A 15552-nucleotide genomic window follows, 5' to 3' on the forward strand; every position below is an offset into this window, starting at 1 on the left:
GCCCTGCGCGCCTGCGCTGCCTTGAGAAAGGTCTCTGGCCGCCTGTGAAGTCGCCTTCGGCCTCTTGTCCTGACCCAGAGGCCACCTCCGCTGGAGCGCCTGGGAGAAGGAGGGGCCTGCGGTGGGACAGCAGAGGGCAGGGCGGGGGTGGGGACGGCTGGCACAGGGCGTCTGCATTCGCCCACGCGTGCATGCTTTCCAGCCGCCTGGGCCACAGCCAGCACTCAGGTCCCGGGCTACCTGGACCACGCACGGCCTGTGGGGACATGCGCTTGGAGCGCTAAAGAATCGATCGTTCTTTATCGCAGGAGCTACCTCAACTTCTTGGTGCATTGCTTTGTAATGGCTCGGTATTCAACAGGCCTTTGAAGACGGCAGGATGGTTTTCTGTCTCTACAAGTAGAAGACCGCGTCTGTCCAGGAGGTATCCAGCCATGCACTGTGAAGAGATATAAGAAACAGCCCTGGCTGGTGTGGCTCAGTGGGTTGAGTGCCAGCTTGCATACCAAAGGGTCATGGGTTCGATTCCCAGTCAGCGCACATGCCTGGGTTATGGGCCAGGTCCCCAGCAGGGGGTGCATGTGAGGCAACCACACATGGATGTTTCCCCCTCTTCCTTTCTGTCTAAAAATAAATTTTTGAAAAATCTTTTTAAAAAAGTACAAGAAACATTGTACATAGGACAATGACTCCTCAGTCCCCCTCAAAGTAGGTGCCTTGGGACCTCACACAGGTCTCCCAATCACCATCAGCTGGCCCTTCCTGTTTTCCTAAATCTCGTCAATGATCTGAAATCTCTTCCCTTTCAAAGGTGATTCCAGTTTGGGAAAAGCCAGAACTCAGGGTGCCAAATCTGGGCTGGGGCGGAGACTGAGTCACCTGAGTGATTGAATGTTTCTCAACACACTCTGCACCAGACATGATTTATGAGGGGGCACGTTGTGCTGAGCTGCCAATCACCAGGCGTCCGCAGACGCGGCCTTCGGAATCATCCAGTTTCCACAGAGAAATGTTCAAGCCTAACACAAGATCTGATGCAGATCCGTTGCTCTACTGACCCAGTCATTTTGAATGCGACAGCCACACAGCCCTCGGGCTCACTCAGCAGCGCCTACCGCCCCCACTGACTAGCACAGTGAAGTCGTCACTGTCCACACATGCACATTCCAGGCCACTCCCCTTGGCTGCCAGGTCACAGTGATGTCGCAGAAACCGTTCTTATATTAACAGTGGCTGGACTTTTTCTGGACAGACCTCGTGTCTCCTATAAGCTGACAGTGAAGACTGCGTCATTGCGAACGGCTGCTCCGGCAGCAAAGACCCGCTCTGCGCACCGTTGTCACTCATCAAAATAACGTCTAATGTTTCCTACGTCATCGTTCCGTCACTGGAACGACTATTTTGCCTATTCGTCGAGGACTAGGTTTTTCACTTGGAAACGACTGGCTTTCAGCGGCGGCACTGACAGCACTTAAAGTAAAAGCTGAGCGACGCACCGAGGTGCCCTTGCCACCTGTGTGTCCCAGGCAGCCTTCCCAACCCGCACCGGGAGCCTGGGACGGATTCTCCCCCGCGGGCCCGACCGCCCAGGACGGAGGACGCCCGGTGCCGTCCCGCCTCTGCGGCGCTGACACTGGCCCTGCCCGGGGCCCCGCCCCCCGCCGTCCCGGCCGCGTCTCCTCGTCGCCTGGTTGCAACGGCCGCGTCCCCAGCCCCCGGCTCCTCCTCCCGAGAGGGCGCAGCGGGCGCTGGGGGCTCAGCCGGGAGCCTCGGGCGGAAGGGAGAAAGGGGCCCTTGGCTTCCCGCCCCTGGTAGGGGTGCCGGGCGGTCAGGGAGCGCGGAGGCGGACGGGCGGAGCGGGGTGCGGCGCCAGGACGTGAGGCGGCCCCGCCCAGCGACGGGGAGGGCGCCGGGATCCACGCCCCGGGGACTAAAGGCCCCGAACCCCGTCCCTCCAGGGCGCTGATGCTCCGCAGGCTTGGCGGCGCCATGCCGTTCCCGCTGCCGCCGCCGGCCCCAGCCCCGGGGATCCCCGCCACGCGCCCGCCGCCCCGCAGGACCCGGAAGGCGGCTGCGCCCACCTGCGCCCCGCCCGCGCCCTCGCCACCCGCAGCCGCCGCCGGGGAGAAGCAGCGGCCCTCAGCGCGGCCCGAAGCGCTGCTGCCCCGCTCCTGGCCCTCGGCCACCCTGAGGAAGCCCCCGGCGCGCCGCGCCCCCGGTCCGGCCGCTCCGCGGCCGCTCCTGGCTGGTTCCGGTGCCAGCCCTGCGAGGACCACGGGGACCGCCGCCTCGCGGCCCGGGCGCGACGCCGCCGTGCGCCTCCCCCCCGAGGCCGCCCTGGTCCTCCAGCAGCCGCTGTTGGCGCGGCCCCGCCGGCCGCTCCCCACGCCCTCGGCCAACGCCAGGCGGCTGCTGGGCCCCGGGCCCCGAGCTAAGGCCGCGGGTCTGCGGAGGGAAGGCGACCCCGGTGGCCCGGACGCGCGCCCGCCCGGCGCCCCGCTGCTGCCCCGCGGCCCGCGGGCCCCCGAATTCGGCCCGCGACCCGCCCACCTGCGCCGCGTCCTCAAGGTGTCGCTGCTCAACGACCAGCACAAGTACGACGATGTGGAGTACGAGGAGGAGACCCTGGCCGTGGACGAGGCCCTGGTCCGCAGGTGCACTGAGTGGCTGCGCGGTGTGGAGTCGGCGGCCGCCGCGCGCGACCGCACCCGACCCCTGGACGCGCTGACGCACCTGAGCACGTTGTGAGCGTGCGCGCCGGGAGCGCCGGCCGGACCCCTCCCAACGCCCACTCCCTGCCGCCCGGCACCTGTGAGCAGACCCTGGTGGGGCCGGACTGGGCTCCCCCGGGGCCCACAGCCCACACCTGGCCTCGCTGCCCCACCCGCGTGACCTCGGGCGAGACACAGCCTCGTCTGATGTCCACCGCACATGCCCTGGGCTCCTGTGAGCCCAGCGGGCCCCGGGGGGACACGGACAATCTCTCGCGACCCCCATGGCCCATCTTCTGCCCAGCAGCTTCTGCCCCCAACCCACCCCCTGCCCGGACAGCCCCGCGATTTTCCCCGCCCCCCATTGGCGCTCTCTCCCCGCAGGTGGGCCTCCTGCACCGCCCTGGCCTCCCACAGGCGTCCTTGCGGCCCGGGGAGCACGCGGTGCTGAAAATGCCTCTCAGCCCCGACCCCGTTCCTTGAGGCCCTGAGACCCTCGGGCGTCCCTCTCTGCGGGTGCCCTGGTCCGAGCAGCAGGTGACAGCCGGAGGGTGGCCGCCTGCTGTGGACGGACGTGGGGCTGCCTTTGTGGTTGTTTCTGCTGAATAGGAAACACGTCGAGGGGACGGGACAGCCAGGAAACAGCCAGCCTGTCATCGTCCACGGGGCGGCAGGACGCCGGGAACTCGGGCCCTGGTGGCGGGGCTGGCGCCTCAGCTGGACGCTGTCACAGCGCCCTGCGCACCGGCCCCGCGGCCCTGTGGGCGGCGCTCACGCTGCGGGCCCGGCGCACCCCACTCACACGTGCGGCCCGCGCCCACACACAGGCTCACACTCACAGTCACACAGAGGCTCTCACACAGGTGCTCACGCCCACTCACGCTCACACACACAGTCACGCTTACCCGGGCTCCCACGGAAATGCACAGCGCACACACATTCACACTCTTACAGGCACCTGCGTGCGCTCACACTCTGGCACCCGCGCGCACACCGATGCCCGCGTCTCTGCGGCGCAGCTCGGCCGGCGGGCAGGAGCGAGGGGCGCCTTCTGCTGAAGTTCACCGCCTGCATCGCACACGCTGCTCGCGAGGCGTCTTGTGCGCAGCAAGAACGTGGCCGAGCGGAGAGGCGGAGGGAGGAGAGCGGCGCCCAGACGCGCACAGGGTTTGCGGGGGCCGCGGGAAGCTGCTGGGTGGGTGCGGGCTCGGCCTGCGCCGCCCAGACCTTTAGTCGCCATGTGGGAAGCAGTGACAGGGTGGCTTTGGACACTCGTACGGAGTGATTTTTTCAAAAGAAGATTTCTGTTTGTTATTTGGATAAAGGGAAAAACTCCGTGCCCATCCCTGCGCACCCCGGGCCAGTTCCTGGGCGGCTTCTCCACGCATCTGGGGGCATTTCCCTCGAATCAGGCTGAGAAGGAAAAATTGTTATGATCAGATTAGACAGGTTATAGGAAAATAATGTATTACCTCAGCTTGGCGCTCATTTTGTAGAAGTCGGCAACTAATGTTTATCTTATTAGACTTTACTGTGTCATCTTAATTATATTTTGCATTGAATCCTTGCATTGTGAAAGATGAGTTTGGCATTTTTCTCGTGCAGATCTTTGTGCTAACCGGCCCGGCCCCGCCCCCGGGCCCCGCCCCCGCCCCCCATGTCTCCCCCTCCCCCAGCGCCCCCCCCCCACACGTTCAGTCCACAGGATGCCTCCCGTCCAGAGGCGCGGCAGAGAAGCCCCTCCCCGTGGAGTCGCTGTCTTTTCTGACCCCCGTGCGTGCAGAGCTGCGGTGTCTTCGATGGAACTGGATGCAGTAATACCGGAGAGGCAAAGTCAGGCATCTCGCTGAGGCGACATGGAGACATCTGTCCCCGGGCGAGACGGCCACCAGCACGTGGAGAGAGCGAACTCGCCGTGGGCAGCGTCGTGACGCGGTCGCATTTTCACTCCGGGCAACTACTAACACTGAAGAGCCCCGGGTTTGTGCCGGTCGTCACACCTTGAAGGGCCGGCCTGGCGTAGCCGCCGTGGGGCGCCTCTCCCCGGCGCCCCCTGGGTGAGTCCTGCTGCTCTCACAGCGCCTGGGTCTCTCTCCGCGTCCCTGTCTGTTTTCCTCTCCTCACCCGCCCCCCCCCCGTCCCCGTCCCCGTCCCCCGCCCCAGCTGGCCGCAGGCTGACACTGAGCGCTCTGTGCTCACTTGCACGTGTCGGATCGTTTCACGCGCCTTGTCCTTCACTGGAGCAGCGGACAGCGGCCGCGCTTGTCGCCCAGGGGATGACGCTCAGTTCCAAACAAAAGGGCCCCCAGTGGGCACGTGAGGCCTATTCGCGTGGCTGCTGACATTCCGAGGGAGCGCTCGAGGTCACAGTGTTGCCATTTCTCAATGTTGAAACAAAGGAGAAATTCAGTGCCTTGTGTTTCCGTCCGAGGACGGTACTAAAAACTGTCCGGGGAGAGTCACGGAGGCGCTGAGAGCTCGTCAGAGGAGCGGCCCCCTGGCGCCGCCCACCGAGGGCTGGGGTCGCCGGGGGCGGCGGGGGCGAGCGGCCGGAATCACTGCTGGCCATCCCCAGAACTGTAGGGATTCGGTGACGATCGACTATCACAGTAATAAGGCTGCTGGGTCGCAACCCCCGCGAGGCCCGCGCTCCACACCCGCCCAGCATGTATCCTGTGCCCCGGCTGGTGCCGGTCAGGGGGCTGAGCGCCGGCCTGCGAGCCGGGGGCTCACGGGCTGGATTCCCCGGCAGGGCATGGGCCTGAGGGCCAGGTCCCCCGCTGGGGACGTGCAAGAGGCAGCCAATAGATGTTTCTCTCCCTCTCTTTCTCCCTCCCTTCCCCTTTCTGTAAAAATAATAATAATAATAATAATAATAATTTAATTTAATTAACAACAGCAACTAGAGATTCCTCCCTCTCTGGATGACCCAAACAGGATTTCAAGTTCCCCCAATTTAAAAAAAAACCAAGAAGCATGTTCCACGTGACAACACACACCGGTCACGTCTGAGGATGCGCATGGGCCCCAGGTCAAGGGCTTCTGTGCACGCTCATCGGAACTTTATGTTGCACCAAAAGTAAGTTCAAAGGGCACAGCAACAAGAAGTTGAAGGGTCAGTTTGAATAACAGTGAGGACCGTTCAGGAGTAGACCAGGGAGAGATCCCTTGTAAGTGTGGTTTGCCTTTTGAATATTTGCGTCCGTGGAGCAGGAAGCAAGAGAAGCCCTCCGTGGGAGTTGGGGGGCGGGCACGGAGCCCCTCTGCGCAAACGGCACTGACACCGGGCGTTCGCCCGCCGCCTGAGGGGTGGTCCCCAGGCTGCCGTCCCGCTGCCCCGGCCCAGGAGCAGCGCCGGTCAACTCTGAGGCTGAGCCTACAGGACTGCGTTCCTTATGTTTAGGGTGCAGCCTGGCGTTTAAGATGGATTTTATCTTGATCTGCTCTCTTTCTGGAAAAAAAGTCGACGCCACAAAGCCGGAACCTTTAGGTGCGTGGTTGCCCCAGGTGGGGCCCAGCTGCGCTGGGGCGGGCGGGCCATGGGGTCTGCCACGCTTGACTCTGAAATCGTAACCTGGCACCTCGCTTTTCAGCACGGACACGTCAGCCCACTGGGGGGTGTCGGGGTTCTGCCTGCCCCACACGGTGAGAGCTCCACGCGTTGCTGGGGCTGCGCACGCCCGGCTGCGTGGCAGCGGGTGGCCAGCGTGGCCCCGTCAGACCAGCACTGCCCCGTCCGGGCGCTGGCGGCCCCAGGCTGCTGCCCCGGGCGGGACGGCGGCCGCACGCCAGCCTGGCGACTGAGCGCCTCCGCGGCCAGGTCTGGGCCCGGGCCCCTCGCCGAGGTTCGGGGGCCTTTGGGGCTGCAGTCCCAACCCGACACCCGTCCTTTGTCGCCCGTGTCTTCTTTGAGCGTCTGTGCCGCGTCTCCTCTTCCGCAGAAGAGTGTTCAGGTGACAGGGCGGGTCCCGGCGAAGATTCCGATGGGCGCCTGGGGCGATGCCTGCGTGTCCCCGGCGCGCGTTCACGACTGGGAACACGCTCCTCTCTGGCGCTGAGACGCGCCAGGTCACAACGCCCCGCGGCTGCGGCGCCAGCGCCCTGAGGCTTTTCCCTCCGACCGCCCCATGCACACCGTGGTGGGCGCTACACGGTGGCTTCCCCCAGGGGCTGGAAATGCCTGATGCGTTTCCCCTTTTTTTTCAAGCTTATTTTTGTGTCCTGAACACACATGGAACTGAGCTTCCTGGTAACAAAGGCAAAATTAAACAGTGAGTTACATAATCTCATTATCTAGTAACGAGAGGCACGAACCCATCAGAAGAGACGGACTTTTTCTTAGAACAGAAAAGGCCCACAGGCCACCCCACAGGGGCATCAGAGAAGGGTGGGGCGAGGGGCAGGCCTGGTGCCCTGGCGGGGCGTCTGGGAGAGCCGGTGGCTCTGCCGCACTGGGTGGGCCCCAAAGCGGCCAGCAGGCGAGAGATGCGGGGCGGCGTGTGGGCTGCGGCCTCGGTTATAGAGAACCCGCACATCTCAAAACTGGTGAGAGACACAGGGACAGAATTATTGAACAGTGAACCACGTCGTATGTCAAAGCCACAGCGGTTCCACTTCGAGCTGAGCTCCGGGGTACTGGGGGCCTCTCCAGGCATGGACCCGGCAGGGGCCTCCCTAGCTGCGCCTGCCGGCTCTCAGCCCCCGGGGGGCAGAGGGGTTGGTCTGGGCCACCCTGGGCATCAGCCGCCTCTTCCGGAACAAGGGAGCCGCGACACGCGCCGGTGCAAGCGGTTTTGCTTCAGACAGCGAGGCTCCATTCTAGGGCGCACTTCAGGCCGCGTCCGACAGTCTCTGAAAATGCCGGACACACACAAGTGGTCACTCCGAGAAATGTTGCGTGAATTCCCTTCGACAGTACCGAGGGCTGGGCATTTCAAAGGAAGCCTTGCCCATTCCTTGTATCCTCTGCTCAGCTCTGAGATGAAGCAGTAGGTTTCAAAGTAACTTGGGGATTTTTTTTTTTAGTGTCTGTATCATTAGATAACAGGTGTTAAGAGTAAAAAAAAATGCGGCCATGGAAGAATTGTAACGCAAGCGTGATTGGAGCTGAGAGTGTAAGAATTTGTAGAATGGATGAAAGATCCAACACCAACACAAATATATTTGTCTAAGACTTACATTACAAAATTTAAGAAGGCTCCCATTACATCTGCGAGCAACAGTAAGTTAAATGGGAATGGTGGTACATTTACAATGGAGCTCTGCAGAGGACAGGTGGGTAGACAGGCAGAATAGATAGACGGTAGAGAAATCGTACCACGGGGTGAACTCGTTTCCCTTTAATGTTCACATATTAAAGTCCTAACCCCCGATGCAACGGCATTTAGAGGTGCGGCCTTTGATGGGTGATTCGGTCACGAGGGTGGGTCGGTGACCATAGGAAAGGGGCCCGAGAGCTCCCTGCCCCTCCCTCCAGGACAGGAGAAGACGGTCGTCCACGGCCGGAACCGGGTCTTCGCCGGGACGGAATCTGCCGGTGCCTTGATCTCACGCTTCCGGCCTCAGAGCCCTGAGATATCAGTGTCGGTTGTTCGTAAGTCACCGGCCTGTGGGACCGTCCTACAAGCTGGAGCAGACTGTGACAGAAACACGGGCAGCCCCTGGCACGTGATGCTATAGATCAGTGGACCGTGGCCCTGTTTTGCCATTTAATTGCCTCCATAGCAGGACTAGCCTTCCTTTCTGAGGTTGTATATTCCCCACTAGTGTGGATGGAACTCCTTGGCCCATTTTGTAGAAAAAGGGGAAATTCCACGCGATGTGTCCCCACCCAGCCGGGCGCACGTGGCGGCGGTGCCCGATAAGGAAGTAGGGTGACCGAGGGCACAGGGGCCGGGAAGGGCAGCGCGCCCTCATGTCCCGGCCTCTGGTCACACCTCCACGGGGACACCCCTCCGTGAACCTCCTCTGCATGGCCTCCCGACAGGGGCCCACCGCTGGTCGCTTTAGGGGGGACGGGCCACCGCCCTTCAGGTAAGATGACCGTGCAGGGACCATGGAACGTGGCCTGCGTTCACTAGCCTGTCGCACGGCAGAGGGCTGGGGCGGGTGACGCGGTTATTGCGCCAAAGCACGATCACCTCATTCTAGGACGACGCCCCGAGATGAAACCGCCTGTCCGGCAGAACGAGGAAGGCAGGTGCTGAGCGGGACTCACAGCTCTGAAAGGGGTGCTGTGTCCGGGCGCTCGTCCACGGTGACGCAGGCGCACAGGCCCGGACCCAGGTCCACCGCGTCCTCAGTGGCCGCACGCCCCGCCTGGACAACCCCGGCGGGCGGGCCTGGAGCGCGGCCCATGGCGCCGGCTGCGGTCGGTCACCGCCGGCCCCTGCAGCGGGCGCAGGCCCCTGGGAGCCGCAGGTGCAGCGCCAGGCTGGCAGCGACAGTCGCGCCCCAGTTCCGGAACAATCCCCGCTCGGAGGCCACAGGGCCTCAGACAAAGGGCTCGTTCATGGCTTCGGTACAGCGAGTGCCCACTTCTGCATGGCCTGAGGGTCTGCGGCGAAACACCCGGGGTGCGGGGGAGGGGGCAAGCAAAGCCCTGGGGCGGCGGCACCTGGAGGCCCCGCGCCCCCTTGCCCCACACAGCTGCCTTAGGCGGGGCCGCCGCCTCTGAGAGACAGGCTCGAACGCCACAGCCCCCTCCCCGGGCCTGGCTGTGCTCAGGGCCCAGCGGCTCCCACTGGACACGATCCTCGCGCTGCCGCGCACAAGGGGACATTTGCTCGAATTTGAGAAAAAGGCGCGGGCACATTTTGGGTGCAGCACAGAAGTGGAGGGAGCCGAAGCGCGTGTGGAGGAGACGGGGCAGATCACCCCCCGAACCGAAGGACCCGGACATGACCAGAGCCGCAGGCCGGCACCGCGGGGCTGGATCCCGAGCCCGGGGCCCTTCGGAAGCCGGCTGGTGTGGCTCAGGGGACTGAGCGCCGGCCTGCGGCCCGAAGGATCGCTGGTTCGATTCCCAGGCAGGGCACAGGCCGGGGTTGCGGGCCAGGTCCCCAGTTGGAGGTGTGCGAGAGGTGGCCACACATGGACGTTTCTTTCCCTCTTTCTCCCTCCCTTCCCCTCTCTAAATATAAATAAATAAAACCTTCAAAAAAAAAAAAAAGACACACCCTGAAATGCAAACAAAGATCTGTGCTGTGCGTGGAGAAGGTGCTGTGACTGATGGGACGCGTCAGAAGCGGTCTGCGACGTTTCAAGCCGGAGAGCTCGCGCTGGACGGTGCTCCTCGTCCAGGAAGACCCGCTGAAGTTGCTAGCGATCAAATCGAGCCATAAATTGAGAACAATGAACATTCTACCCCACAGGAAATAGCGGACCTACTCGAAAGATCCAAATCAATAATACTATTGGTGAAAATGAAAACTGTATCTTTTGTTTTATGGGGGAAAAAACCAGACATTTTGGCCAACCCAATAAATCCCAATTAAAAAGCAGAATATTCTGCCACCCTCCAGAAGAGACGGTTACAGGCAGGACGGGAGAAAGACAACAAACAGGGACAAAATCGCGAGGCAGCGCTGCCGTGGCTCTGTGAGACCGGCTGGTTTTGCGTGCCTTTCGTAAGCCACCCGTTCAGGACCCCCCACCCCAGGCCCCCAGGGACTACCCCCCACCCCTCACCCCTCAGCCGGGAACGGGAACAAGGGCCTCCGTGTGGCGACAGCCGCGGGCCGCGGGGAGCGGGAGGCGCAGCCCCTCCTCAGCTGCATCCTGGGCGCGCTGTTCTCCGCGCAGGTCGTCATTCCCGCTCCCGGCCGGTCCCGCGCCCCGAGGGAGCCTCGGAGACAGAGGCGGGCCTGTGGGGCCGCGGGCTGGGCGGGAGCGCCGCCGCGGGGAGGGGCGCCCGAGCCCCGGGGCCCCGGCCCGCCTGCGGCCGCTGCTCCGGAACGTGAGTCTGCGCAGAACCAGCTGCGCCCCGCGGCCTCTCTCCCCGACTGCCGGGCGCGCCGCGGTCGGTCACCTGCACGGAAAACACGCTGTAGGACGCGGCGCAGAGGGAAAAGTACCCTGACCCCAAGTCTGATGCGCTTTAAAGAGACACGCGCGGCTCAGACTGTCACGGCCCTTGAGGGAGGATCCAAGCAAGCCCACGGGGCGGCGCCCAGCGACGGCGGTGCCACGGGGCGGTGCCACGGGCAGAGAGGGGCGCCGCCCGGGGGGCCTCGGGGGAACAGGCGCAGTGGCGTCTTGGCGCGTGCTGACAAATTGAATGCGAGGCCCTCCCTCCGTATTTCTCTGCCGTGCGTGCCGCGCTCGCGTCGGACCACACGGCCTTTGGTAGGCGCGCATTTATGCAAAAGTCTGTATAGTCCGGCAGCGGCAAAGCCCAGGGCATGCAGTTGCAAACCCTAGCAAAGCTCTCAGAAAAATGCCACTTTTACATGAATGCGTGTGAAAAGTTGGTCAAAAGAGAACATGACTAATTGCAATCTAGCAGCGCCGTCGAAAACCCAGAGGGGCCCCGCGTTTGACCCTCTCCTGCCCGAGAGCCGGGATCCCCCCACCCCGGGCCCCGCGCGGCTCCTTGCGCCACGGCGCCCTCTGGAGGAGAGCGGAGGCGGTGCGGAGGCCGGCCGCCGCCGGCGCGGGCAGGTGCGCTCCCAGAGCGGCCTCCGTCCGTCTCCCTGCACACCGGCCGCGCTCGCAGGCCGCTGGCGCGTGGGCAGGCAGGTCCCGGGACGTGGAGCGGCGAGTTTGAGGCAACCCCGCAGCTTCCTGGGCTCTTTAGGAAGAGGAGGGGCAGGGTCTGCAGCCCGGGGTGGGCGGAGAGCACCCGAGACAATCGCGAACACCTGTCGCAGACGAGGACGCACACAGGCAGGGCCGGGCCCAGGTGAGGCCCAGGACCGCCTAGGACGCAAGGTCGGGATCTGGTCGGAGCAGATGGTGGCGGTTCGCCAACCGAATCTGCGGGCTTCGCTCGCTCTCTGTCTCATGTCCCCAGTTCACACTCTGTTGCTCTGCGTGGCGTCGGCAGCCTCGCTTAGCCCCTCGGTGCTGGGGCTCGCGCATGGGCGAGTGAGGCAAACGCTCACACCTACACTTGGGCTGCCGTGGCAGTGGAATGAGCTACCTGCTATGACGCCCTTGGAGCTGAGCCTGCCCCCGCACGCCGGCCACCGCGGGCCCGCCGAGGCTGGTGCAGCCTGTGACAGAGCCAGGCCAGCGAGGGCCGCGGGCGAGCTGCGCACGTGCCCGAGCGAGTCCCGCACCACGGGAGTCGGCGCTGGCAGCCACCTCCGATGCCACCTGGGGCAGCTGAAGGGAAGCCCCGCAGAGCGATCGGCTCATCTCTACATCTCCTGTCCGCTGGTTCCCCACTTAAGCAAAATAAGTAACATTCCCCTTATTTTTGTCCATAGGTTAAAAAATGCTAATGGGAGGCCGCACATTTCTTAAAAAGATAAAAACCAAAAATGTCAAAACTGGAAAAAGATTAAGCTCTGCCACCCCCGGCACCACCTCCCACCCCCCAAATTTACAAAACCTAACGACGCACACAGGCACACACAGGAACATACACACACTCACACACAGACATTACCATGTACCTGAAGGACAAGAAGGCGGCCGAGACCAGTGGGCCAACACGGCAAAGGTCCAGCGGTGGAGAGGTGGGGGCGGGCCCAGGCGTCCGGATAAGCAGCGTCCTATTTACTTCCTACCACAGCAGGAAAGTCTAAAGGCCTAACTGGTAGGCTCCAAGAGTTTTGAGAGATGGCTTCATCTCCCACAGGAGAGCTCAGTCAAGGTTGCCTTCAGGTTAAAAACATGATTTCATTTCAAAAAGCAATGGAAGCACAGTAACAGCCTGGCAGCCCCACCCCAGCGCCGCACCGCCAGGCGCGCCTCCCGCCAGGGCCGTAGGGGCGGGCGCAGCGTTTTTATGCACATTACTTGCAACAGCACCAGACTGGAAACAATGCAAACAGGCACGAACAGAGAGCTGGACTGTGAGTCTGCAAAAGCGAAGAGGAAGATCCCTGCGTGCTGACACGCTAAGATCTCCCACGTACTGTGTCACCAGGGGACAGAGGGTCAGGACCAGGACGGAGAGGCAGAATGCTGCCCCTTGTGAGCTGTGGGCGAGAGGTGGGGATATAGGTGCAGACAGCCACAGAGGAGAAACAGGGGTATGAGAAACTCAGGGCGAGATGCTAGCTGACAGGGGACACGCAGGAGACATGGCACGGAATGACGTGAGGTTCCGTTGTGACTCCCTGATCACCTTTGGTTTTTGAACCATGTCAGTGGATCATGTAATGCACAGAAGAAAGCAATCCTGAATATGGAAAACTGTAAGGAGTGACGCTAACTCTGTCAGATTGATACCATAGCCACATAGAGAACAAGTCACCTGATGGGTCTTTTACAGCATAATATCTTTTATTATTTATGTTATCGTACATGCTTAGTGGAATATAGTCTAATAGGAATTACAAAAAAACTTAAACTTTACATAGTAATTTGTTGTTAGTAACAATAGTAGAATTATTGCTTTGAAATTGACTTATGAATGTTATGACTTAAAAAAAATACTACTTTTTAATGCTCTTATAAACCCAGGTATTTAGTGTGAGAGAGAAAACACAAGTACAATATAAGAGGCTATGCTAAAGCTTACAATGTTATGTTTGCCAAAAACCGTTAATACGGAGTTAGGCTTTATTTTTAAGATGTATTTTTTACTTGACTGGAAAGGTCCAGAAGCAATGGCGCCTCGGTAGCAACGAGCGCCCATCTTTGAACCAGATTTGATCGCTGAGTGTCCCCCCCCCCCCCCCCCGCTAAAAGGGACGGCAGCTCACGGTAGGCGGGGTTTTCACCCTCCTGTACTCCCCCCTTCGCGACACCGGAGGGCGGTTCTCTGATCTTTGGTGGAGAGTCCACATTCCCACCACTGGGCTTGGAGCTGGGTCATGTGATCGTCTCTGGTTGACGGAACTTTGGGGTCGCACGGTGTGTGCTGGGGTTCAAACGTGTTGATTAGGCAGCCCCCCCGCCCGCCGCCTTGTGCCTCAGACTCTGCTGTGGCAGGACCATCCCCAGGCTAGCCCGCTGGTTGGAGGAGATGTGATCATCCTGCATGTAATTCTAGAGGAAACATTCCGAACATCTCCGCGGAGTGGATGGCTCTGAGGTACCTATAAAGAAGAAAGGAAGGCTGGGCAGAGCAGCAGCTAGGAAAAGGAAGATGTAATCAAATAATTATCTTTCTAAAATGGGCTCTGACATTTCACAACTGTGTTTTAATATGTTTTTATAAAACAGACCATTTTCTGCTATTTAAACTGATCCAGTGCATTAAGAAAGCTACTCAATTTTTTGAAACTTAAAAATTGTTGATTTTGAAAATGATAGTTCCCCTAAAAGTAAAAAAAAAAAACAACCCCACAAAACTGATCTTACTTATGAATATAAATTAAAAAATCCTAAATCAATTTCTACCTTTTAAAATCCATAAAAATATAAAAAAATAAAAAGAATAATATATACCCAACCTGGATTTTGCACTAAGACAAAAATGTGGTTCAATATTAGAAAACATACTATTATACCATAATTTATCATATTATTAGTTCAAATGAGGAAATAATATTTCAATAAGTATTAAAAGGAAAAGGATAAAACTCAAAATTTATCCTTGATTAAAAGAAACGCTATATAAAATAGGAATCACAAAGTATTAACTTGGTTACTGTGTCATGCCTGATGGTGAAAATTGAAAAATGATCCTGAATAAGATTAACAGATGACTTCTCATCAGAAAACATGGAGGCCAGAAGAAAGTGGTACAATATTTTTAGATGTTTAAAGAAAACAACTCTCACTCTGGAGTCCTGCCTTCGGTGAAAATATCCTTCAGGAATGAATGGGAAATTAGACTCTCTCAGATGAAGAAAAATACTGAGAATATGTCACCAGCAGACATACCCTAAAATAATTGCTAAAATAGTTTGCTGAAAAAGAAAGGAAATAAATCAAGGACTTTGGAACATCAAGAAGGAAAAAAGGCACAGTAAGAAAAAAAATATGGGCCAATACAGTGCTTTTCTTTCCTTTTTGAGTTTTCTAAATTACGTTTGATGAAGCAAAAAGTATGACACTGTCTAATACGATTTTAAATGTACATGCAGGAAATATTTAATACAATTATTTGATGAACAACAAAGGGGAAAGAACTTGAAGGGGGAAGGTCTTTATACTTCATTCAAACTGTGCAAAGGGCAGGGATGTACAGTGTAAGACCTAGAACAACCACAGAAAAGTTAATCCCCTCAAAAACACTGTAGTTACATCAAAATGGAAATCTCAAAGAGGTCCAGGCAATCTACAGGAAGGCATGGAGAAGGAAACAGTGAGTGCGAACAGAAAACAGAAGCAAAGTGGCAGACCAAAGCCCGAATATATCACTAATTCCCTTAAAGTGTAAATGGTCTAAATCATTGACTAAAAGAGATCATCAGAAAGGCTTTAAAACTGTGTACTTTCTGTAAGAAAGGCATTTTAAAGATTTTATTTATTACTTTTAGAAAGAAGGCAAGGGAGAAAAATATCCATCAGCTGCCTCTTGCACGCTCCCAACTGGGGACCTGGACTACAACCCAGGCGTGCGCCCCGAGCGGGAATCGAACTGGCAACCCTTCATAGTTTGCAGGCCAGCACTCAGTCCACGGAGCCACACCAGCCAGGGCGAAGTGTACTTTAAACGTTAGAATACTGGCATCCTGAAAGTAACAGAGAAAAGGTGCATTGTGCAAACATTGGTCCA

At 58.9% G+C, this 15552-nt stretch overlaps 1 protein-coding gene across 1 annotated transcript; it reads left to right on the plus strand.

Moving 5' to 3' along the window:
• The first annotated feature begins 1965 nt into the window (after positions 1 to 1965).
• On the plus strand, positions 1966 to 2748 carry PRR18 (proline rich 18). The gene has a single exon (XM_054595091.1). The coding sequence runs from the start codon at positions 1966 to 1968 to the stop codon at positions 2746 to 2748; it is 783 nt and encodes a 260-aa protein (XP_054451066.1).
• The last annotated feature ends 12804 nt before the right edge of the window (positions 2749 to 15552 follow it).

Source organism: Pteronotus mesoamericanus, unplaced genomic scaffold, assembly GCF_021234165.1.
Source record: "Pteronotus mesoamericanus isolate MK-2021 breed Mesoamerican mustached bat unplaced genomic scaffold, CSHL_Meso_final contig_134, whole genome shotgun sequence".
NCBI lineage: Eukaryota > Metazoa > Chordata > Mammalia > Chiroptera > Mormoopidae > Pteronotus > Pteronotus mesoamericanus.

What these genes read in the sequence shown, in the direction of transcription:
- PRR18 (XM_054595091.1), top strand. Translation starts at nt 1,966, where the DNA reads ATGCTCCGCAGGCTTGGCGGCGCCATGCCGTTCCCGCTGCCGCCGCCG.